The following is a 25,785-nucleotide window of genomic DNA, read 5'->3' as shown; positions in this document are numbered from 1 at the left end:
AGAGATGAAGCAACACCGTTGCTGCCAAAAGGCATCACACCAAAATGGAGATAATCACAATTCAGCTTTTGATCAAGAGATTTGTCAAAATGAATTTCTAAACTTACAACTGCATTTTAGCCCTCTTTTCCCTCTTGTATCTAATGAGCATTTCCCCAGTTGCAGTGGCTGTGGTTTCCTGCCCTATCACCCTGCAACTTTGAGAACAGTCTGACACCACCTTCACTTTACTCAAACCCTGACATTTAGCTACTGAAGAAGACTATGGAAAACAAGAAACAGTACAACAGGAGAGAGCCACCAGCACAGGGGCAATTTGCTCCTAAACTTGACTGTTGAAAGAGTATCTTCTGCATTCCAATGTTATAGTTGGAAGAAAACCCTGAGTAGCTTGAAGCTATCAACCTCCTGAAAGAAGTGTAACTACGGGGTAAATTAGAGTAATTATTTACATGTCTTGAATAAATACAAGCTGTATATTGGAATGAGAAACTCTGAGGACCACAAAATGATTCAGAAGGTCTCACTCCAGGAAAACCAAACTAAAATCCATGTTTAAAATTGCTTTAGCAATTTTGAGATTCCAGCCTGAATGCAGTAGTCAAAGTAGATTAGCTGGATTCTTAACTTGGCTTTCAAATCACAGAATCATAGAACAGTTTGAGTTGGAAGGGAGTTTTTAAAGCCCATCTTGTTCCACCCCCTGCCATGGTTCCACTATCCCAGGTTGCTCCAAGCCCTGTCCAACCTGGCCTTGGACACTTCCAGGGATGGGGCAGCCACAGCTTCTCTGGGCAACCTGTGCCAGTGTTTTACCACTGCCAGGGCAAAACCAACCCAAATCAGACTTGCACAATTTGGCAAAAGCAACATTATAGATTTGTTGTCAAGAGTCATTCAAATGGCACCGTAGCTCAGTGACCAAAACCTGTAAAGAAATGCTTGCCTTTAAACAGGTTTCCTAAGATGTGTTTGCAGCATAGCTCTGAGAATTTGTGATCTGGGTTTCTTGGTGCTGTGTCAAGAATTTGAAACATAGAAATCCAATTTACTAGCCTCTAATACTTAGAGGACTAACAACCAAAATTGCAGATCCTTCAGTGAAAGAAAGAGACCACCTCTATCACCTAAAACAGTGGTAAGGGGATAACACATTTAGAGACAGCACCATGGTTTGAAATAAAAAAACAGAAAGTGTCCTTTAAAAGACCCATTTAATGAAACAGTTGGGGAATTGAGGGAACGGAGTTTTTAAAAATTAAAAAAAAGAAATATATTTTCCTTTGCAAAAGCTCCTCAAAGGAATATTATACATTCACACAATTGTTCTAGTTCTGTAATTAATGCTGGCCAGTGACTGGATACAGAAAAAGTTCATGAGAAAAATTTTAAGCCTATCTCAAGCACCTGTAAGATCCAAAACCTTAGCATTATGTAGCATAAGATATAATTTTTCAGGATTTGACTTTCATTCACAGAAACCAAACAAGTAGGTGCCTGTTACACATTTTTTTTCCCCCTAAACTGAGACAGAAAAATTTTGTCACTGAAATTGTTCTGATTTTGCTAACTAATATTCTGCCCATAAATCTCTGATTTATGGTCACTTTGGACCTCAAAATAATGACACATATCTCCAGTTATCATAGAAACAGAAGACTGCTCTCCCATCATGTCTCAATCTCCCTCTCACTCCACAAAACACACACACACATGCAGGTATCTCACACCAGGTTTGAGGGACATTTATCAACCTCAGGCAGTTCTTTTTGGATAAATAAATTACCCATAAATCTGAGGAGATTACAAAATCCCTTGTCATCTCATTATCAGAGTTATCTGATGACATAAGCAGCAGTTTTGCTAAGTTTTCTCATGAACTACAAATGTACACTTTTGTAGATGCTGTTTTCTGGAGGTTCTCAACTCATAAACTATTGACATGTTTTCATGCTAACTTGGCCTCAGTATTTTTGTTCTTTTTTTGGAAAACTCCCTACAGAAAAGCCACTAAGGAGCAGTGATCAAGATTTCCTGGCTCCAAACCCTGTATCATTGGGTAAAAAATCCCACCAACCCTAAAAAATTAAATCTCTTCCTCTTCTAAGGAAATTATTTTGTGGATTTGGCAAAGATTATTGTCGTATTTAGCTGCAATATTTTTAGAACATGTAACAGATTAAACAGTTGTGAGTTTTGAAGCATAAACTTATTTTCAATATTTTTTCCCTGATTTTTATTACATGAATGAGTAAAAATTTTCACATCTTTTATTTGGACAGATGTTGTGTGAAGTCATGAAGATCCAAGACATGCTGTCCAGCTCCCTGACCTCTCACTCTTGCCCACAGATAAACATGAGCAGTAAAATCCAAGATCACTGTTGGCTCTACCTTTCTGATTACAATTCAGCCAAAAAACTGCTATGCTTCACTCACACAACTGCTCCAGCCAAAATAGGAGCAATTTCACAATTTAGATAAAATATAGGACTGATTGATATAATTTTGCTTAAGCTTTTACGTTGCCCAGACATACCCCTGTTTTCTCCCCTTACATTTACAAGACTGTTGATGTCCTCACTGAAAAAAATAATGTTAAATTATTAGGTCTTCAATTGGCATCATCTTTTTTGGACAAAACAGCCTATTGGGAAATCTCAGCCATTTAAACTGAAATCTTTCAAACAGACAGTGATATTCTGGCCTGAGAGAAGTGTTATTCCTTGGCCTGTTTCAACAGCAAATATTCAACATTGGAAATAAATACTGCTCATCTGGGAAAGTCTGGCAAGTACAGAATCACCAAGACTGTGTGTATTTGCAAAGCAAAGATAAAACCTAAATCAATAACCCTATTTCCCAATTATGTGTTCTTCATACTGGAGTTCATTCCCCTCTTAATCAAACGTATCTTTCCTACGATCAAAATGTCAAGATATGTCCTTCCTGTCACAAGCAGGACATCCTGGAGGGATCAGATACTTTATTTCCCTATTTTTCATGACCATCCGTCAAACCCCCTATTGCACACATACAAAAAGACCATTCAGCACCTTTTACATACATGCATTATGCCATTAATTGCTTTTTTGTTGTTGTTCTGTTAAGTTTTTCTTACCTCACGACTTTAGTGCCATTTCGAATGACTTGGACATCCACTGCATAATTGCCATCAGCATGGGCTATCAAGTTGATTTCTGAAAATTCTGCCTATGAAAACAAGACTCACATTAGTCAGTCTGGTTTATTTTACCTTTATTTTACCAAGTCCCTTATTTTAAGCATTAGTGTCTGAACTGCTGACAATATACCTTTGAAATATAATGAGCACCAAGAGGACATTAATCCAACAGCATTTGCCAAGTATGACACATCATATTTGAAGAAATTCTAATCCAAATAAAGCAAAAGGTAAAAAACATTGGTGAAAATGGCCTGTGGGGCAGTAGCAAGTGGATTTACTTGTTCATGTCTGCATAGAAATGTAGGGATTATATTTTTGCTTTGCATGGTGTTATCAAACAGACCTAACATTTACACACTGTTTTGAAGAAAATCGCACAAAAGTAACATTAAAATCATTGGGATAGAAATAATATTGTCTTATAGAATTTAGTGTCTCTTCATATAGCTTAGCCCTTTCTATTTCCTTCACATTCATTTATTCTTCTTTTAAAAAGATCTGGTGCTAATGAACTATTGTCTCACAAAATTCACAATTAAAGAACTTTTTCAAAAGTCTTCTCACACTGGAAACGTGGAATTGAAAAGGAACCACTTCCATACTCTGAATCTACAGTTATTTGAAAGGAAAGGACAGGATGTTTTTCATTTATCCACAGTCTTTCACCAGCTTAGACTCTCAAGGCACTTTACAATAACATTACCCAGCAGAATAATTGAAATGCAGCCAACTGTCTTCTGGGGGATAAATAAAAGCGTCTTTGCTGTCCCGGACACCAGCACAGAATAGAGAGTGTCACAATCCTCATTAGTCTCCTCTTGAAAAATGGTATCACTGAAAGTCTTCCCCAGTCAAATTTGTGAGAGGCTCTCACAATTTGGTGCCCAGTTAAGGGAGTGCTGACTCTTCCAACCACTGTTCCAACTCCACTGCTGCAGTACGGGCTTGATTTCCAGCACACAGCTCTCTTCTTTAAACCCTCTATACTTTTACACCTTCTGGGATCAGTGTTAAAACATTTGAAGCACAGGGGACATTTTAAGTTTTTTTAAAAACAGTACAAATGGTGGGAGAATGAAATATTTGTGTAAGCGTTGACAATGTCAAAGAATCATTTACCACCTATTGAATCTGAGACTGACAACTGAACTCTCCAAATAAGAAATCATTTTAAAAGCTTAGTACATGATAGAAAATATTGTTGTGTTAAGATAGGTTGCTGTAGGCAGCGTAAAATAAAATACTGTTCTGGTGTCAGCAACGGAACTCTGAAGCAGTTGTGAATAACTATTTATATTCAATTGTCACAGTGCTGATGTGTTACAAAGTGATCAGTGTGGTTCAGAAACTTCCAGTCTCTCACTGATTAAAGGCAAATCTGGTCCCACAACAGACCATATGAAGGAAATTCCAGGCTTAAACTGAGCTTTTGTTCCTATTAAAGAGACTGTGTGTGATGTCAAATGCCTGGTCTGATCTAGGTGTGAATGGCACTTTGGGACAAAACAGCTTGTCTTCGTTTTCCTGCCTCTCCCTCAAAACTCTTGAAGATCTCTGGCAAAGCCTTGCATGTTTCCAAGTCAAGAGCATCAGCAGATATTCAATGGTGTAAAGAATGGATGCTGTACTATTACAGTGAATTTAGATAAGCTGGATCCACACAACTAGTGATCATTCTCCCTCACTCTTTGAAATTCTATGACAAAACAAGTCAGTTTAAGTACTGATGCTTCTTAGAGTAGGATCGATTTGTAGAATTCAAGATTGAAAAGTGGTGAAAAAGTAAATAAATTAAGAAAAGTAAGTAAAAGACCTATTTACTTCCCTAGTTTCAGATACACAGCTTAAATAAAAAAGCCATAATTCTAATACACCTTGAATATATCCCCATATTTATTCCTGTTTGTTACAGGTTTTTTTAATCCCCACATGCTAGCAGTGCAACCAGAGTGCATTTATATTCTTGAGTGAGGAATCAGTGATACAGAAATGCCACAAGTCATTCATGGAGTGTCTGGGAACCTCAACGTCTCTAAGCAACAACTTTTGAATACAAGATGTTTTTCGTGTTGTGCAAATTATGGTCAAAATCCTGTAAAAAGAGCCCATATTGGGTGCCAAAAAAGGGTTGTTGTGGTTTAACCCCAGCTGGCAGCTCAGTCCCACACAGCAACTCAGTCACTCCCTCCCCGTGGGATGGGAGGAGACTGTGTGTCTGTCTATACACATATGCACATAGAATCATGGAATCATTTAGGCTGGAAAATCCCTCTTAGATCAGGGGCCCAACCATTAACCCTGCACTGCCAAGGCCACCACTAAACCATGTCCCTAAGAGCCACACTGACATGCCTTTTCAATTCCTCCCGGGAGGTGTGTATTATATATCTGTATTTGTATAAATACACAAATATAAAAATAACATTCAGATTAAGTCAGTTACCTGTTCAACCTTTATGTCATATTCTCCATGAACCTTTTTTCCACGAAAAGCCTTGGCCCTGCAGGAAAAAAGGGAGAGAGAAAATCAAGGATATATGTATCTATAATCAGTAGCTACAGAAAAGCTGCTTGTAAGGCCTTCGAGTGTCTTAAAAACATATATACATAGCAATTGTATCTGTCTACTACACAGGTACAATTCTTTGTCTTTTGACATCCTGGTATCCTTACCATCCCATCACACAGTACTTTGTGATACAAAGCATAGTGCGATTTTCAACGTTAAAGTGAAAACCTACTGAAATATTAAAACATACTGAAATACATGTTTCACAGTTATTTATTAATCTGAAAGGATTTCCACTAAACAGGTGCAATCTTGCTCTTGTTAAAGTCAACAGTGCCAGTGGACATTAATGTTAATGTGAACCACTTCATGTTCATCTTTATCCACATTGTTGGTTTAGAAAAATGGTTTATTGGAAACACTGTGCTTAGAAACTTTACATTGTTTCTAAAGAAAGCACCAGAGGTACTGAAGACTGTTGTCAAATTTGCAAGGGCCTGGTTTACTGATCAGTTTTCCTTTCTCTAGACTATAACTTGAGTTGAAGTAATTAACGGGAAGGAGAGCTCATGAGTAATTATTATGTGCCAGGATTGCAGCAATAAAACAGAACTGAATTCCCTGATCCAGTCTCCCAGGCCTAACAATGACATTCCTCTAGGAATTTGTCTATTGTATCCCTTAGGCAGCATGGATCTGCTTTGGAGTAAAAGAGAAATTACAAAACAAGGTAAATCTGTTGATAAAAGGGAACTACTCTAACACTTGGACATTGGAAAAGGGGTATGGGTTCAGTCTCTCTGCGCTTTCTTTGCTTAAGTCAAAGCTTAGAGTACCTTTCCCACTTCTATTACAAGCAAGCACAAATTTGTTGCACAGTCCAAAACCAGAACACTACAGGACACCCTCTCAAGTGTTAAAAAAAAAGTAACTGCCCATTTTCAACATCTGACAAAATGCTATTATATTACACAAAGTCCACTTCACCAGTGAAAGGAATACATACTACACATTAAAACAATATATTTTTGCTTATGGAAAATCTTATTCCCACCGTGGGCCAGAAGAGTTTCACCACTGGTTTCAATAGTGGAAGAACCAAACTTCATAATAAACAACTGGCAATACTTCCTTTGGCAGCATATTTCTTAAGGATATCTTATGTGTTATGGATAAAGGATGGGAGAAAGCAAAGAAGGTGTTTATACTGAAATCACACACTAAAATATTGCTCAACAATCCATTCTGAACAAATGTGCAATTGATAAGAAGAAAACAAGGAAGAAAGCATTTGTGTTACGGGTTTATACTGTATTCTTGCAATAAATACACATGCAAGATGAAGTTTGAAATCCATTGTGTTATCATAGGAGGTGTATACTTACCTGAATGTTATCAAATATTTTTGCCATCAAAAGTAGAAGTTAAATATCCTGTGGCACAAGTGTAACTTACAGAAATATCATTGATCACTTGTTTTTCTTTCTAAATCTGTTTTGAAATCCCATGTTGGGAATATGAATATTACCTCTGGAAAGATGTCTGGACCTGGCTAAAGTTTTATAGTGCTGTTTATGTTGAAGCATCAGCTGGACCATTTTAATCTAACAGAGGCAGGATAACCCAGGTTATTTGTGCCAGACCAGAGAGGAAGGTCTCATGATCAAAGATAACACCACATCTGCCTCAGGAGAAAACACCCAATTCACAAAGACAGCTCTAATGTCTCTCTGAAAAACTAGGATTTACCACTGCAAAAAATATTTAAAATTCCCATTCTGATCCTCATGGATTTAACAGCAATGTTCTTGCTGAATTCTGTTGGGAACAGGATGAGCTCCTGGATTTTACTTCTGAGGCAGCAACAGGTGAGGTAAATGCATTATTGGACATCACATGACACAAACTTAATTTAAACAGAATTATGTTGGCTACATTATGGTACAGCTACCTCTTGAACACTGAAAAATGAGCTTAGAATAATACTTAGTTTCTTCAAAGCTGAATTGTAACTTGGCCATACACAGAGATTAAACCTCCCCCAATGTTCACTTTAACAAATATTAGCAACCGATTTCTTCTTTCAGAAAGGAATTGGAACTGGGAAACCACAGAGAGCCAAAGACAGGAGGCTCTTCTACTCTTTACCCCTAAGTCCAGTGCACATATTGGTTAGGGAGATAATGAAAATATTAGTTAATTATTAATTAGTGAGGTGCTATTCCTTTAAATTCAGTCTTTCTACTTAAACACCATTTAGATGAGGCAACCTCCAAACAACTAAACTCTGACATGATTCTCCTTTCAACAAATGACTTCAGCTTTGAAAATAAACAGTAATAGTAAGTACTGAAGTTAAGCAATCTGGGGCTTGAAAACAAATGCAAAATTTAATCATTTGGAGACTTCATTTCAAAGCAGCTTTAAGAAAAAATTTTATAAAAATCTGTAATATTCCAAGATATTCTCCAAATGTTGAGCAAAAAACTGCAAGAATTTATCTTGATATCTCAAAAAAAATAACTTACAGACTCATGACTCAGGCATTTCAGAACAAATTCTAAGAAACTGCTGTGAAATAGAATCTAACTTTCATTTTATTTACTCTACCTAGGAAATAAAGTCATGCCCTGCTTGACTTGAATTTCCCATTCTCAATATAAGGAACATGCAATCCTATCGTAAAGACATTCATTACATACTTACATTAATTTTTTTTTTTACTGTGGGGAGATGGGGAACAAAAGTCAAAGAATTTACAGAATTCCACTCAACTGTAGTTTGAAATTCCTATTAAGCCTTATTACTCTTGGTCCTGAGCATAGAACACCTGCATATCAACTCTCAGAGCTTCTAGGAACAGGGGCTTGTGTGAGGTGAGCTGTCAGCAGGAGTAAAGTTAAAAAACAAATATGCCCCAATTCAGTGAACATTTGCTGCCTGTTGTTGATGATTTCTTATATTTTACATGAGAAGGAAAGAAAGTGGTGCCATTATCCATCTGAAACTCAAACACTGCTTTCCAAAGCCCAGCTCTAGCAGGGATGCTGCCTACTGGAGTTACCAGCGTGACCTATTCCAGTCAGAATCTTTTCAAAATATATGCGAATTATTTATGCATTTTTTGCTTCACAGTTCATTTTCTGGATGAAAACCTTTCACATTTAACATTAAACTATAGAATATGCAGTTGCCGTAGATGCAGCCTAACACAAACTCATACCACTCACTGAACTTTGGCAAGGACAATGAATTAAGCACTAATCATTAAAAGTGTTTCAAATATATCAAAAAGGCATGATATGTTTCCCTCTTCCACTACACAGTATCTACATACTTTTCCACAGTATTTTACTATGCCATGAGACCAATCTGGTTTCATTGTGGTTCCATTTCATATAAATGAAGCATTAAAACTGCTGATACTTTTGACTGACAACAAAATCAACAGTAGGGTCATGCCACTACAATTTGCATTAACACAGTGATGAGCTGATCAGCAACAGCCTTTATTAAAGTCAAAACTAATTACTGATCTGATCAATAAGAAGACTGTATGGTCTAAAATAATCATAGTATAATAATTGTTACAACAGGACAAAAGTTTGTCCATCATTTAGATCAGTAGCCCCCTCCAGAGCACACAAACTGCACACTGCCAACATCTGGAAACAGGTGGTGGGATTCACTGCAAGCAAGGTGATGTACATATATACATCCAAATACACACAATATGCTCAGATAACTGGTTCACTGGAATTACCACATCCATGTAAACATACTGGCAGAGTAATGCCACGGACTCAGCCAGACTTCGTTGGACTTAAAAAATGTTGTGTCACTCAGTGACAGAACAGATGCTGAAGAGAAAGTAAGATCAGTCTTCAAATCTGAATAGAAATAACTGATTCTTTAATTCAATTAAAAAAAGAAGACTTTTGTAAATACATGAAAACCATAAGAAACTGTTACAAAAAGTAAGCATATGGTAAGATCTGCACAGTATTTTCATTTGATGTGAATTAAACAACAATCTACTGAAAGCAGTGGGAATCTCTCTCAACATCAATGTGCTCTCGATCTGAGAGTACCAACATTTGCTATGTTGACTTCCAACCAACCAGCCAAGCTAATAAAACTCACCCTTTGGAACTGCTCTGATGAGGTTATCATGACTAAATAGAAGAAGATATTAAGAATACTGTAAACATGCTGACTTCTTTTAATTTACTTGTTCCACGTTTCTGCAACAAGAGATAGATAGGAGACTTACAAAATATAAGTATTCTACTTAAAACCTGACTTTTATAGACCAGGATACTCTTAAAAGTGTTATTCGGGTTCTGCAAAGACCTATTTGGATTTAAAACACATTCTTTTTGTTTCTGCAATGTGAAGTTATGCTCTTGGTACTTGACCCAGCCAGTATTTCACTCTCACATAAAACATGTTTGCTCAAGCTATTACTTCATACAGAAATTGCCTCAGAAGAAGCAGACCATCACCACAAAATAAATGACAGAACACATCAAATGTGTGAGCTTTAGAAGTGCTCCCTATTGAGTTGGATTTAATCAGATTAATGATAATCTCCATCACCAGGAGCCTGTAAATCTGCACAGCAGCACACTTTATTGGCTCTGAAACAGCACAGGTTATTTTAACAGGTTCCATAGCTCACATTTGTATCAGGCCAGTTGCGTTTTGCTGTTAATCACTCAGCTGGAATCCAGGGGAAGCACTGCAATGGCAAGGACACAAGGATTGCTCTTTGGAGTCATTCACAGTGTGAGATGACAACTCACAGAAACCCCACCTGCAACTTGATTCATTTCATAAAAATTCAGTATGACAGGCAGGACACGACCAATGCAGTTCTTCACTCCAAGTCCTAGTCTGGCCTTTTGAAGGGGAAAACAGAGCATTCATTAAAAAAAAGTGCTTCTGCCAGTAAGGTCTCAGGTTTCACTGTGTGTTTTCATCTGAAATCACTGTCTCCACTACTCCTGTAACAATCTTGTCAATTCGAATCTATGGAAAGAGAATTACTGGGAACAAAGGCAAGCACTTATGGTCCTGGTGTACCTTAGCACACGATGGAGTCATCCCAGATGGCCTCACCCTGGAACCTCTGACACAGCTAATTCTATCAGGCCAGGGAATTTCTTCATGACTCATCTGCCCACTTTTATTGGGGACCATGAGAACTCAGCTACCCCAGCAGCTCAAACTGAACAGGGCACAGGAAAGGTCTGTAGGCAGCACTGCTCCTCTGGAACAGGGCTTTCCTTCCCTCACTTCTGCAACTTGGAGTAAAGAACTTTGTTAAATACCTGCTTATAAACCAAAGGTCCTGCATGCAGCTTCCTCTGCAGAGGCTCTGAACCCTCAAACCCTTCCCCACTTCCTTCACCAGGGATGGCTAAACTCATGAAAAATCACAGTAAACACTCTTCAGTGGAGGACTTTCCTGCCCAGACAGTAAAAAGGCTGCCCAAAGAGATTCAGCTATAAAAGCTTATTTAAAAATAAAGCATAAACCATCTAGTAATAAAGAACACGAGTTTGTTAAAGAGCAATTATTCCGTTTCCCTGCCAGTGCTGCATATCTCTCTTGCTAGAAAAGGGTTTTTTTTTTTCACAACAGTTTTATATGTAGCACTTCCAGAGGCTTCCATAATCTCCAGTTCAATCCCTTTTTTATTCTCCTAATTTATTAGCAGCCTTCCCTATTTAACAAGTTCTCTCATCCCTTGGCATGTATCAGAATGCTATCTCCTTTACTCTGATGATGAAATTTTAATAAAACACAGCCATCTTTTTCTTTCAAGCCCCCAAACCATATTTGTGGCTTTAATCTAGAGCCCTTCTATTGGTCCCTCTGCTCTGTGCCTTAACACAGTGTTTTCTCTAGAGATCTAATGAAGAAGAAAGTGCCTCCTACCCTTGGATCTCTCATTTGAACTTAAATTTTCTGGGTCTTTTCAGCAGCATGCTTAACTGAAAATGCCTCATTTTCTGCCCACTCAAGGTGAAACAAATCCTCTTTCATGCCCAAACAGTGGTAATGTCTCAAAATCCCACACCTCTGGTTATGTAATATTTACCATTAGCCCATTACTTCTGTGCAAGATTTATGTCACGATGTAACTTCTGAGGGCTTTTTTTTTTTTGCAAATTAGATGACAAATGAGAGTCTTTTTAAAAATGTTCATTCCCTCGCCAGTAGAAGACCTAATATGTGATGCAAGACATTATAACCTTTTCCAAATCTGTTAGACTCATTAGAAGGACTACTACATTTTCCCAGGGTTAGGGTCATAAAAATATTTGTATTCATGAGATGAACAGAAAGTTCCAACTTTTATACAGAAAAACATCACTAGCCAAATTATGAAATACTACTGCTCTGAATCCTGGTGGAGGTTTTAAGAGTTCTCAGTGCTGAAGACTCAAACTTTGTCTTCTGCACCAGCTGCTCCAAGTTCCTTAATCTTATCTACTAAAGGAATTACATTGCAGACTGAAGTAACAAAGTCATTTCCAAGTCTCCTACCAACTAAATTCACTCTTACCAACTCATCTGCTGATAACCAAGACAGATTGGTACGACCTGTTAATGAGCAACCCTACTGTTTAGAATGGAAGGCATGCTAAATTACCTTGAAGTGGCAAAAATGTCCCACAATTCAGCCACTTATGATAGAAAAAACCCCCAAATTATCTAGAAATATAATGTAGAGATATGTTACTTTACTTTTTTCTTATTGAAATAAAGAAAATAGGCTGAGCCTAAAAGACTTTACACTGCCAGGAAGTAATTTCTGGCAACTCCTGAAAAGCCTTATAAACTAGAACAAAGAGAAAGAATCTTTGAGACAGAATCCATATTGTCAATAAAATCTTCAGCAGAAATTTATCTGTCTTCTATTTTTTCTATTTATACTGAGTTCTATAAAGTGTTTCAAATACCTCTAAGATGTGTGACTCTGTGAGGTAAGTAAATTTGAACCATTTATGCCTGGAGACACTACAAAGTGTCACTCATATATAACGTGTTGAGCTATCAACACGTTGGATGGATTTTCACCGTTGAGGATCCGGCACTTAATTCAGAAACTGTATCTTGAAAATCTCTCCAGCTTGTCCCTCTCTGAGCTTGTCCTGTGGATGAGGTTATGAATGAACTGGTCAATAAGGGGTAAGAAGGAGAGGGAAGAGTGAAAGTCATGCACGTGTGGAGAGAGCGGGAGAGGCACACCTTTCACTCAGACCTTGGAGCTAAACCAGCTGAAGTACAACATCAAACCTTCAGTCCTCATGTCAGACCTTAAATCTTGAGCCCCACGCAGGGACCAGACCCAGGGAGAAGGAAGGACTGCCTTGAGTGCCAGAACACCTCCCTGCAGACACACCCACACCCTGGCCCTGGCAGAGAGTGCCACCGGTGCCACAGGCAAGGCTGGATACTCTTGTCCCCACCCGGAACCCCACAGAGTTACACCCTGGCAGCAATACTTCTGTGACTCTACCAATACTGAACTAGGTTTCAATGAGTTGAAGATAAAAATATTTTTCACAGATCAGCAATTGCTTTATCTCTGGCTTAGGTATCCTTTTATCTCCATCACGCAGATCCAGTCTCTTCCAATTCTATCACTAGTATCACATTGCAGAAACACTAGAGGTCCAGTTTGAATAGAGCCCAAATAAGTGGTGTAAAACAGCATTTGATGTTTCAACTTTTTCCAGGCAACTGAAACTTGTGCTTTTATGTTTATACTTCAGACAGTCAAGTGCTGCCCTGAGCAGATCAATCAGAAAACTTAATCTTGGTTTAGCATCTGCTGAGATGCTGTAAGAGCATATGGCTTTTGCTGCCCTCTTCTGTAGGAAGAAATGTAGATCAGATTGGCTAAAAACTTGTTTCCAGTCAATAGATAAATTAGATAAATAGCTAAATAGATCCATGATCATCCTGGCTTTACCAGCTTTAGAGTACCTTCTCTTTGCAAGAGCAGCAGGGCCAGGCAGGAGTCCCACACAGGAGCTGGCTGGAAACAGTGAGAATGTTTCAATATTATAAGTCAGGTGTTTGCTTGGGCTCAGGGATGGGTGTTAGGTAAGACATGTATCATGAACCCAACTTGAAAATAGTTTAAATCTACTAGAAAATGCATATTAACAGCAATAGTAAGAACACTCTCCATGTATTTAACGCAGGATTAGCAACAACCCACAAGGAAATTAATCACTGGCATCAACATGGATTAAATTACTTGTAATTGCCAATGCTTTCCATGCTACTTCTCCTATTTTCAGCTGAATTACTGAATATTATTAAGGTGGGATTTTTTTCTCTCTCTCACACACAGTTTCCATTGGCTTCATGACAGTCTCCTCTGACTCCAAACAAGATTCCCAGTGTATCAGAAAGGTGGGTGGTACCTCCAGTGCAATTGCTCCCACAAGGGAAGAAGGATTTCATGCCCTGTGCTGAGGAGAGGAAAAATATTAATTTATCAGTTATTATGGAAGAATGAGCCTCAGAAACATGCATTTTATCTACCCATGGGCTTTAGAGGAAGGTCCAGAATGCTGCCACAAAAACCCAATTGCTTCAAGATGCTCAAGTTACAACAACCCTTGAAATTACATTAAACTGATAATTCTTAGTGCAAATGGATACTAAGAAAACAGAAAATGTTTTTGCCATTATCACTTTTTCACTTTTGTTTAAGCTTCCCAAATATGTTAGAAAATTAATCTAACCACCTTGTATTTTAATATTTTACTTTAAAGTACAACCATATATAATTTTGTCTGTACTTCAAATATTCATGTTTGGTTTATTGATTTCAATATTCTCTAAAAAGCTAATATTCTCTAAACAACTAAGAGCCTGTGTTCCTGAGTTTTATTCAGCTTCCCACTACAGATTAGGGAACAAAAGAATTTTCTAATACTGCTGAAGGCAGTGAATTATATTTTTCACTACAGTAAACTGGTCCCATAATTCATACTCTAGACAGGAAGCATTACCCACCCCTTCCCCAGGTGAAGCTGACCTTGGAAATATGGACTTTAAAAATCCCAACATGAAAACAGTCCAAAAAGCTAAAAGTCAACTAAATCTATTGGGATCTGTAACACAAAACAGACCCCAAGCCTCAAGGATGTTGTGACACAGGGGGAGCCATCGGAGATGAGAAACAGGACTTTTGTGACAGTGGTATCTGACAGGCATTTCTGGAGACAGCTGTGCAAACACTTCATCTGCTCATAGTGTATCTAATTAGGAGCTGAACTGAAAACAAAAAGTCTCTGTGAGAGAGAGACACATTCATTTTGGTCTAATTATGCATTATAATGATACAAAATCCCACAATGGCTCACACCCTCCTCATCATTTGTAAAACAAGGTGAGCTGAGCTTGTAGTGCTTCATGAACAGTGGAATCAAACGAGTCCCACACTATCCCAAGTGTTTGCTGTACAACTGCATGGGCTGCTCTAGGCAAGGGCTGTGTCTCACTCGGGTTGTGTTCAGCCCTGCAGAGGAGCAATATGAAGCAATATGGAGCATCCCACTGTCCCTCGGACTGGAGAGCTGGAAATCCAACAGTGTGCCAGAGAATTGAGCAGCAATCTCCCAACGAGGCTTGTTGCAAGCCCCCAGCAGCCCCAAGCCCTCCCAGCTGTGAGGAGCAGAGGCCGCTGCTGAACCGGAGCAGGATTCCAACATCTCTCCCCCTTCCCAGATGAGCACTGTTTGCTTTGCACAACTAAATGCTGTCAAATCTGAGATTTACTGCTAAAAAATGGTAGTGTAACAGACGTGAAGCAACTCAAATGCAAACAAACATTCTCTTTTGACATACAGTCATGCTTAGCAATAGTTGCAATAATTAAATAATTGAAGGATTCACATTTATGGAATTAATTTCCCCAGTGACTACAGGGGTGAGAACAGGACTTGTTCTCTTCTGCACACAATAGCAAAGCCTGTTCCAAAATCTCAGAGATTTCAGCAAGTCTTTACTCTAGGAGCTGTGCCTTACAAAGACTGCCTTACACTCCCTTGGTGACCCAGAGCACCTAGCCCAGGATGCTCAGCAGATGAACTGAGGTCACTTTGTGGGCTACACCCACCCCGTGAGTCCCCAGCGGGAAGGGGCTGGTTTATGCTGTCGGTCACCTCTCTGCTAATGCATCCTTGGGCAGCCACAAGTCTGGAGTCCATGGCAGGGGTTCATCTGGATGGGATTCACTGGAGAAGGGAATGGGAGTGCTTTTCCCATGGACACGCTGCCATTTGGCAAAGCCCATGGCAGGCATGTGCAAGCCCTCCTTATGTAACACCCGAATCTGCAGCAAGTTACCGGGAAATGATTTCACGAGTGAATTTATGACTCTGCGCAAGGATAATCATCCTGGGGAGTAAACAAAACATGAACAAACAACAGCATTCAGAGTGAGAATATGTTTATGATTATTCTACAGTAAGGCCTGTTGGGACAAAAATTCAGGATGTGTTGAAAACCTCTCGGAGCTGGAGACCCAGGGTATCCAAACTGCAAGTTTAATTTCCTTAAGGAAGAAAGGCTGTTTGCTACTGCATCAACACAAATTGGTCTGTAGTTAAAGCAGTGATGGCTTTGAGGAGACTCTCCTATCAAAATCCCAAAGAGTGGCACACTGCTAGTTTCTCCTAAAATCCTTCTTTTTTCATTTGTGAATGAGGAAAAAACCTAGAACAAACAAGATGAGCAAGTAATCCCTAAGCTCCTAAAAGCACAGTCAAAGGAAAATTCAACAGGATTTGCAGACATGGTTGTTAATTTTTTTAAGCAACTCAGCAAATATTTATGACTACTTTTGAAGTTGGTATTTTATGTATTTTCTCCTTTTTCACTTTAGAGGTTCATTCTTATCCCAAGAAGTTTCTTTAACTTTATTTTCTGAAACAACATCTATTTTCTATAGCAATCAGCAGCAAACCTGGTGAGCATTATGTTCATTAACTTTATTTTAAGCTCCTGTAGTCTGAGTTTCTCCATTCTCATGAATTGCTTCCTATGTTCCATTGTCCAGTAGGTAATGAAAAAAAAACTTGCACTGTTGAGTTACAGACAGAAATGGAAATACTGCTTTTGTGGGGTTTGGGGTTTTTTTTAAATATTTTTCATTGAGTGGATCTCATTTTTTGATAATATAGTCATAACATGCACTAACAGTATATAGCAAATAAGGACAGATTCCTTCATCAAGATTTATGGGCAATCAAACCAATCTTAGTGAGTTTTAATGAAGGATGCCCATGATTACGGGCATTTCTTTTAAATACATTTCAAATTCTGTCAATTCAACCAGGATTACTTAAGACAAAAATCCTACACCTCTTTACATTATTTTGTATCTTCAGCCATTTCAAGACTTCCCTGGGATGCTCACTGTCCCTACCTTCCTGGAAAAGGAAAGCAAAACAAAGATTCATTTCTACAATGTCTCATTTAGGGAATAATGAATCCCTGAAGTGAATCAGAGCTTCTGCATGAATTGATGCCTCTTCAGAACCGACCAGAGCGGGTTCTCACCTACAGCCAGTCCAGCACTGCCATCTGCCGGGAGCTGCAGCTCTGGGAAATCACTGGGAAAAAATATTCCAGTTTCGAGTGCACACCAATTTGCCAATCAAAAACTAATTATTAAAAAGTAATGGTGGTTTAATTTCAAACTGGAATATTAATCGCTGTAAACAAACTCGGAGCAGTGAAAGGTAATTTGAGCAGTAATTTCCATCTATTTTCTGTTGCTACATATTGGGCTCTAATTCTGCTTCTGCAAACTTCCGAGGGAAAAGAAATAGCTGAGGTGTTTTCTCAGATGTACCTTAGATTACAACAAAACAAGTGAATTTATCACAACCCAAGCTGCAGTGCAGATTTCACAAGACACATTGGCACAAATGATGGCCAAAAGCCATCACCACCTTTTTCTTTTACAATTTATCTCAGTATGAGAGGCTGAAAAAATTAAATTTAAAAAAATGTTAATGCATTATTATTTACTAACTAATAATGCATTATTATTTACTAAATCAATAGATTAGCTAGATTAGATTTCCTAATTTTTTCTTTCTCCCAGCACAGTAAATCTCACTTAATAAGTTGTGCTGTGTGTGGAAGAAAGGGAACTGGTAAGATGCACCTCCAGTGGGAGAGTCTTTTGTGGTCCCCCATTATTGAATGTAACACCCCTGTGGCTCCCTTGGCACGTACACGGCTCTTGGAACAAGCTCACCAAGGTAGGCTTAGAGGGAAAGCAAAGTGGAAACTTGTACTCAGAAATGAACACAAGACAGGTCTAGATATCAAAAACTGTGAGACAAAGAAAACTGGGAAATTCTTAGTACCAGTTTATGACCATTATTTTGCATCATTCATCCCAAGGAAAGAACAGGACACAGGGTCACTCTTAGTCCAGTTTATCATTAGGTATCTATATAAACAATAAAGAATAAAGCGAAACTACCCAGTTTACATCATTTTTAAGAGATTAAATCTTAATTTCTCATCAAATCAAGGACTGGCCTTGTGACTGAGTGTCCACATCTTGACAATGGCCCTCAGTGACAGACAGGACAGCTGGGCACACTGATGGCTGAATCCTTGTTCGTCTCCACCTTCCCTCGATAACTTCTCCTCAAACTACCACATCACCCCCAGTACACACTCCTCGTGGCAGGACAGCATGTCTAAAAGCAACTCAGAATACCCAGTTTTCAATATATATGCTCAGAAAGGAACAAATTAATGTGAGCAGCTCTCTCCAAAGCAGTGCTATTTCCTTGGTCAGCCTGACAGAAACCAGAAGATCACTGCTGCACATTCAGACACAATTCCCTGTTAGAAAAACACCTTGAAAACACTTCCACGGCCCTGTTGCAAATTGGGCTGGTTTTTGCACTTTGCTGCTGAGGAGGAGATAACTGGTAGGGTTTGATATTGCCCTTTCTCTCCGAGATGTTCCCCAGCCTTTAATGACCCCTGCCCTGTGCCCCAGCACAGCCCGCAGTGTGCAGAAGGGTCAGTCCCTCGGGCTGGGGCACGGTTAGCTCATTCCTCACCTCTCCCAGAACACATTTTACAGACAGAACCTCTACTTGCTGTAACACTGCAAGAAGCTGCCATTCCAATAGCCAGAGTAGGCAAAGGAACAGAAATATTGCAAAGCAAAGCCTTGCTATGCAGCTATTCCAAGGAGTCCTAAAAGCCCGGAGGAATGTGAATTACTGTGTAACTCCCAGCAGCACAAATAAACAGAACAGCAGCATCCAAGCCAGCACAGCGGGACTGAGAACACCACACCTGACCTCTGCATCCAAACTGCCGAGCTGGGAGTGAGAGACAAACGTGGAGTGATTCACAGCCAAGGAAGGGAAGGATTTACGAAATAACAGAAAGAGCAAATGTGACTCTTTCTAAATAATCACTTTTTTAAAACACAATCTCCAAAGGTAGTCGGTCAAGCCTTCAAACTCTTCATCCTTTCTATATTTGTGAGAATCACCATATTTTGAATATATTCTCTGGACTGACAGCTTGAAGAAAGCAGTTCTTTTAAGGGCTTAATTCAAACCCACAATATTATGATACTCTGATTAATTCTCAGTTCTAATATGAGACAATATCAAATGCATCACTTGATTTAGACTTTACTGAGGGATTTTTTGGTACTATCCCCCTATAAAAGGTATTACAACTTTTTGTCTCATTTCTGGATTCACAATTTCTTCCTCCTTTTCCCTTCTTCCCACTCACACCCCACCCCCCCGTATTTAAGACTTGAGAGCTGGAACATTTCTCAATCACAATGTTTATCCAAAATTCACATTTCATTATCACACCTGTCTTTTTTCTCATTCTGTAGGCAGGCTGTAGTTCTCATTTTTCTGTAAGACGATCTCAAATTCTTTATCCTGTTTGCCTAGGATGGAGTAGTCCTGGCAACCAAGTTTAAGTAGACTCCAAGGACTAGTGGTGTCTTGAGATAAAATTCCTCTCTCAAATCCCACAATATGTTCCTTTCTGAGCACAGGCAGAAAACCCATTAACCTGAACAGATGGGAGGCAGTCTGTGGGCAGGCGAAATCTGTTCAAGCATAAACTTAGAATACAAAAAATAATTTAAAAATCTGAGTCACAGGCCTGGTAAGAATCATAAGATTGGCTTAAGAGATCCCTAAATTTTAAGAGAAACATATATTTTAAAGAAAATAGATACATGATTATTTTTATTTGTTGTATGGTTTTGATTCAAGAATACCTTTGAACACGCTAATACCTGCCATAGTAGAAGGAATTCTACTTGAAAGTCAGTGTGGTTTCAGAGCCAACAGGAGCACCACAGACATGGGATTTGTTCTCAGACAACTGCAAGAGAAGTGTAGGGACCAGAACAAAGGTCTCTATGTAACCTTTGTCGACCTCACCAAGGCTTTCGATACTGTGAGCAGAAAAGGTCTATGGCAGATTTTGGAACATTTAGGTTGTCCCCCCAAGTTCCTTAAAATGATCATCTCACTCCATGAGGATCAGCACAGCCAAGTCAGATATGGCAATGCACTTTCTGAGCCCTTTCTAATAACCAATGGTGTGAAACAAGGCCGCGTTCTTGCTCCAACTCTATTTTTCAGCAGTCTTTTTCAGCAGGATGCTGCAAAGGGGCATGGCAGACCTTGATGATCAGGACGGGATCTACATTTGATATCGTACTGATGGAAGCCTTTTCAACCTAGGGTGACTGAAGGCCCACACCAAGACCTTAAACCATCTTGTCCGGGAGCTGCTTTATGCTGATGATGCCACCCTTGTTGCCCACACAGAAGCAGCTCTGCAGCGTTTAACATCCTGCTTTGCAGATGCTGCTGAGCTCTTTGGGCTGGAAGTCAGCTTAAAGAAGACAGAAGTTCTCTATCAACCTGCACCTCAGGACATCTTCCATCATCCCCATATCACCACTGGCGAATCAGAGCTCAAATCAGTCCAGCAGTTTAATTACCTAGGCAGCCTCATTTCCTCGGGTGGTGAGATTGACGGGGAGATAGACAACAGGTTAGCAAAGGCATATAGTGCCTTCGGAAAGCTTCATAAAAGAGTTTGGCGAAATAAACACCTGAAGAAAAGTACAAAGATCAGTGTTTACAGAGCCATTGATCTGTCTACTCTCTTATACGGATTTGAATCATGGGTCATCTACCGCCACCACCTGTGTCTCCTAGAACGCTTCCATCAACGCTGCCTCCGTACAATCCTAAACATCCACTGCTCAGATTATGTGACCAATCCATCTGTTCTAGAACAGGCAGCAGTCACAAGTATTGAGGCCATGTTGCTGAGAACACAGCTGAGATGGGCAGGGCACGTCTCCAGGATGAAAGACCAACCACCCCCTCCCCAAGATCTTGCTTTATGGTGAACTTGCCACCGGCTGCCGCAAGAGAGGAGCCCCAAAGAGAAGATACAACATCTCAGCCTTGGCCATATTGATCAACATAACTGGTCTACTCTGGCCCCCAATTGGGAGGTCTGGAGACACACCATCTATAATGCCGCTGATGCCTTTGAGAACGCATGCAGGATCACTCTCGAGGAGAAAAGGCAACACAGAAAGAATCGTGTCTTGCAGAATTTACCACCTAAGGAGTCTTTCTGCTGTGCCTTTTGCAACTGGACGTGCCTATCTCGTTTTGGCCTTTTTAGCCACCAACGCGCTGGTAACAAACGTGGGTAGAGCCCTCCCCAAATCTTCATTCGCAAAACCCAGACATGATGATGATGATGTTTTTGATTCCCTTCAAAGAAAGTGTACACTTATTTATCTGAATGGAGAACTGGGTCCTTACTTGTTTACAAAAGATGTAACCTTAAAAAAAAAAAGATGCTTACAAGAAAATTTTGAGTGCTTGGAATATTATGGATGTTAATAGCCTGTGATGGTTTATCTGTAGATGTGGAAAAGCAATCGTCAGACAAACCAGACTGTGACTGGACCGGCTGTGATGCCATGACTGCTGTTCAGCTCTAATTCCATTGCGGTACCATCAACATTAAGGACACCAATCAGGCCCAAAGAATGTATCATTATGTTCATTAACTGTTAAACTTCCTCTAAGATACAGGAATGTTTTTTTTCTATCTCTAAACTTGCTGAAACATGTACTTTTGATTGATAAAAACTTATCTGAAGAATTTGAAATTGTCACAGCTTGAAAAAGAAGAAAGAGGCATGAGATTCCAAAATCCAGCAAGAGATATTAAAATCTGCCATTATTCTTCTTTTAACTGGTAACTCCCTTTTCCCAGTGCAGTGCTGTGGATCTTCTCAAATGATCTGCTGACACTGCTGCAAAAGAGTTGAGTCTCCTACTGACAAAATCATCTGTTTTACACATAAGTTGTACCCTGGTTCTCACACTTTTCCCCCTAATCCTGCTAGCAAAGCATTTTTTATGCAGTGAAATACAGGTAGAGTAAACCAACATTTCCTGTGTGCTTTCTGCTCTCTTCCTGGTCACTTAAAACACTGCTCCCACTTTTCCATGCCAGACTTTCTAACAGCGTGTCAGATGGCCACTACCAGCTACTTTTCCAGTTCCTTTCCCCTCTCAGGTTCTATTTCCTTTCTGCTGCTTTGTATTTTCCCCAGCTGTTTCAGGGGTTTTTTTTGCTTTCATCCTCCATGTATGGTCAGCAAAGTACTTAACATCAAGTAAAAAAAATTGTAATATTTTGTGCAGTTTCGACTTTACTTGCAGTGCTTCTGTTTCATGTTCAATTATTTCAGCAACAGATGTGTAACCTAAAACTGAAGTGGTGGATGTATGCCTGTGCATGCTTACTTATAAATGATTTACATGTGTATACATACACATGCACATATATGTGTATTCAGAGGTCTGCAAGAAGACAGTGTATCACATTTCCTTTAGGGACTCTATAAATCCCTGGCTTTCTTTTAAAGAGTGCAATTATTGTATCAGAGCCCAGAATCACTATTTATGTGGTATTTTACAAACTATCACCACAAGGACAGAAGGAAAATGAACACAGTGAAACCTCCCTTAACTCCATCATCTGTTGCTCAACCTCCCAATAAAGGCAGAGAAAAAATATGCACAATGACGAGGCTTTATTTTTTTTAACTCACTACGCCAACAATTTATAGCTTTCTGCACAAATTGTACTTTTCCCAGGCTTCACATTTCCAACCAAATTCACCCCAGAATGCACAGGCATGTGCTCCAATGCAGCCTGGGGTGACTTGGGGAACTGTCCACACCACCATGACACGGGAGCCCATGGTGCTGATGGGGACAGGCACAAAGAGAAGGATGAAGGAGAAAGAGGGAGTTGGAAGGCAAGTACCAGTAGAGCAACAGGGACACTGAACAGTGATTCTTCTTGCTGTCCCAGGAACAATTGTGCTGTCAGAGGAGCAGCAGGGAGGCAGGAATGGGTGAGGATGGCCTCATAACTTTAAGTGACAGCAATGGGAGGTGACCTTAAAGAAGCACAGAAATGGATTCACTAAATCCAGCTTTGTGCAATTTGTTATTCTGCATAAAGAGCACAGTTCTACAGAGCTAAATCATCTTGTTAGTAATTCCTTTCAATTTTTTATATAGATACTTAAATACAAAGAATCTTTTTATATTTTTGTACCTTTATATTAATATAAAATATATTTTATATCTTTAAATCGCTTTATGTATATAAATTTTAGTCCAATAAACTATTTTATTCATATATACTACATATATAAAATCTGTATTATATATATTATATACTTCTTTATTTTTTAAAAAGAAAACAAGAGAAAATTATTTCATTAGCTTGCAGTATAAAACATAATTACAGCAAATGGATGTAATGGCTTTTAACAAGTGCATTTTTTTGTTCGGTTTGGGTTTTGGTTTTTTTTTTTAAATAAGAATATAATTATATTAACCAAACTTCAGAAAAACATCTATTGGAGTAAAAATGCTAGGCTTGGAGAGTCCAATCCTCCCTGTGGATTCTGACTGATGAACTCTCTGAAGATCTTTATCACCTGAATTAACACAGGTTCTCAATGCCTGGTCAGTTATTCCAATGTTGTCCTCTGAGACAGACAAGAAATGGAAAATTAAAACTCAAGAGATTACACTGGAATAAGGGCAGAATGACAACACCCAATTTTTTAATGTCACAGGGTAAGAAGGCTAAGGGCTAATTCTGACTCATCAGCAGCATTATCACCACCCGAAGTCTGGCATTATGAAATCCCAAATGTCACCATAAAGAGCCCTTTAAATAAACCTCAGCTACGAGCTGAATACAGATGAGGACAATGGTTGTGCTCTTCTTCCTTTGCTGTGAGGCTGAAATCTGCACACAGGAGCAAATCTGCCACTAAACTAAAAAGAAAAGGAAAGAAAAAAGGAGAAATAGCTTTAAGAAGTTCATGCAAACAACTGAGTTCTCTTGTTCTCTCTCTTCAAGAAATTTCCAAGCAAGTCAATCCTTAGGCCAGAGAAAAGAACACAATTTACATAACCTATTTCATCATCATGTACATGTTCCTTATTCTGAAAAACAGCAGACTACAAAAGAAATAAGATAATGTTTTCTTATTTAATTTTAATCATTTTATCTTACTATAAATTCATAGATTTAAACTAGATAGGGCAGGAAAATCAATGCAAAAACATAGGTCATTTAAGAGAACAAAAAAAAAAATTGCAGTTTTATAGGCACAAAGGAACAAGAAGATGCCTCTAAGAAACCTGAACGACTGACTCTCTAACATGTACTCCTAGTAAAGCAATTTATTTCCCTCTACATAAATTCCTCTTTCAGTTAAAAAAGAAAAGCATTACTTCAAAAAGGATTTCTCAGGTGAAAAAAGCCTCAATACAAGGTTTTAATTATGTAATATATTAAATCAAAATTATTCGGTTCCTTTAACAACATGACTCGGTGCACAAGTTGGTACCATGGGCCTGAGTCTCTCTCACAGTGCTCATGCCTCTGAGGAGGACATCAAACTCAACAATAACTCTGAATTTCACACAGCAGTAGCAGAGTACCTGCTCCAGCATTTCAGTGTGTACACAGAGAATATTTATGGCAGCTCAGGAAAATATCTTTTCTGACAAATGTTCATGTCCTATTAATTTGAATGGAAGACATTTATGTCTGAATTCTGAATAACGAGACAGACAGACAGTGCCCATTTACCCCAACAGGTCACATCACAACACCACCACACAGGGAGAGCAACTACAAATTTGGGACCAACAGCCCAATCAGCTTCAATCCTGGCAAGCTGGATTCAAGGAAGATCCTGTATTTCAGCTGAAGGCAAAAAGCCCTCAGGATGAGATGTGAATATCCACATTTACAAGAAAAACGAGTGAGTACTGAGGCCATTCCTCATTTCTGCCCACTGCTGCTTTTGTCTGTGCAATGTGCTTAGTTTGGGAGCTGCAGGAACACCTGCATGTCACGGGCCAGCTTGTGCCTGGCAACCTGATACACTGGGGAATTCCAACAGCAGAAGGAAAATCTCTGCCCAGCAGAAAGACCACTCTTTACCTCTAAACACATTCCATGCAACTTCCAAACAACTGGAAAATCATTAACACAACTGATATGTATTCCATAAGAAAGATATGCCTCATTGTTCAAGATGATTTGGGCAGAATGATAAACGAAAATCTGGTACCAAACTGGGCGTATGCAGTTTATGTATGGACCCACTGGTGCTCTTAACAGACTTCCATGTTACTGGCCTGGGCTTGGAAACAGTAGATCTGAGTGGCATATTTATTATTAACACTGTAATTTGATGAAAATCTCATTTACAGTAGATGAGAATAGGAAAGAGAAAAAGTGTTATACCTGATAACATTTGGGAAAACAAACACAATTTTTTAAAATAGGAATAAGAAAAGGAGAAAGCATTTGGCTTCATGTGCCTTCATTCTCATAACTCACACATTTTAAAGCCTCATATGTTCCAATAAAGTAGTAGTTTTTCAGGGAC

At 39.0% G+C, this 25,785-nt stretch overlaps 1 protein-coding gene across 1 annotated transcript in view; it reads right to left on the bottom strand.

Annotated features, from left to right (window-relative positions):
• Nucleotides 1-25,785, bottom strand: part of SYN2 (synapsin II) — a 171,523-nt gene that overhangs the window by 100,694 nt on the left and 45,044 nt on the right. Inside the window, exons 3-4 of the mRNA XM_017832755.1 lie at nt 5,630-5,687; nt 3,121-3,212 (exon numbers count right to left, since the gene is read on the bottom strand). Coding sequence (XP_017688244.1) covers nt 3,121-3,212; nt 5,630-5,687 — 150 coding nt within the window. The remainder of the gene's footprint in view (nt 1-3,120; nt 3,213-5,629; nt 5,688-25,785) is intronic.

This window comes from Lepidothrix coronata, unplaced genomic scaffold, assembly GCF_001604755.1.
Source record: "Lepidothrix coronata isolate B3197 unplaced genomic scaffold, Lepidothrix_coronata-1.0 Scaffold205, whole genome shotgun sequence".
Lineage (NCBI taxonomy): Eukaryota > Metazoa > Chordata > Aves > Passeriformes > Pipridae > Lepidothrix > Lepidothrix coronata.
Note: the sequence above shows the minus strand (reverse complement) of the source record. Positions and strands in the feature narration are given on the sequence as shown.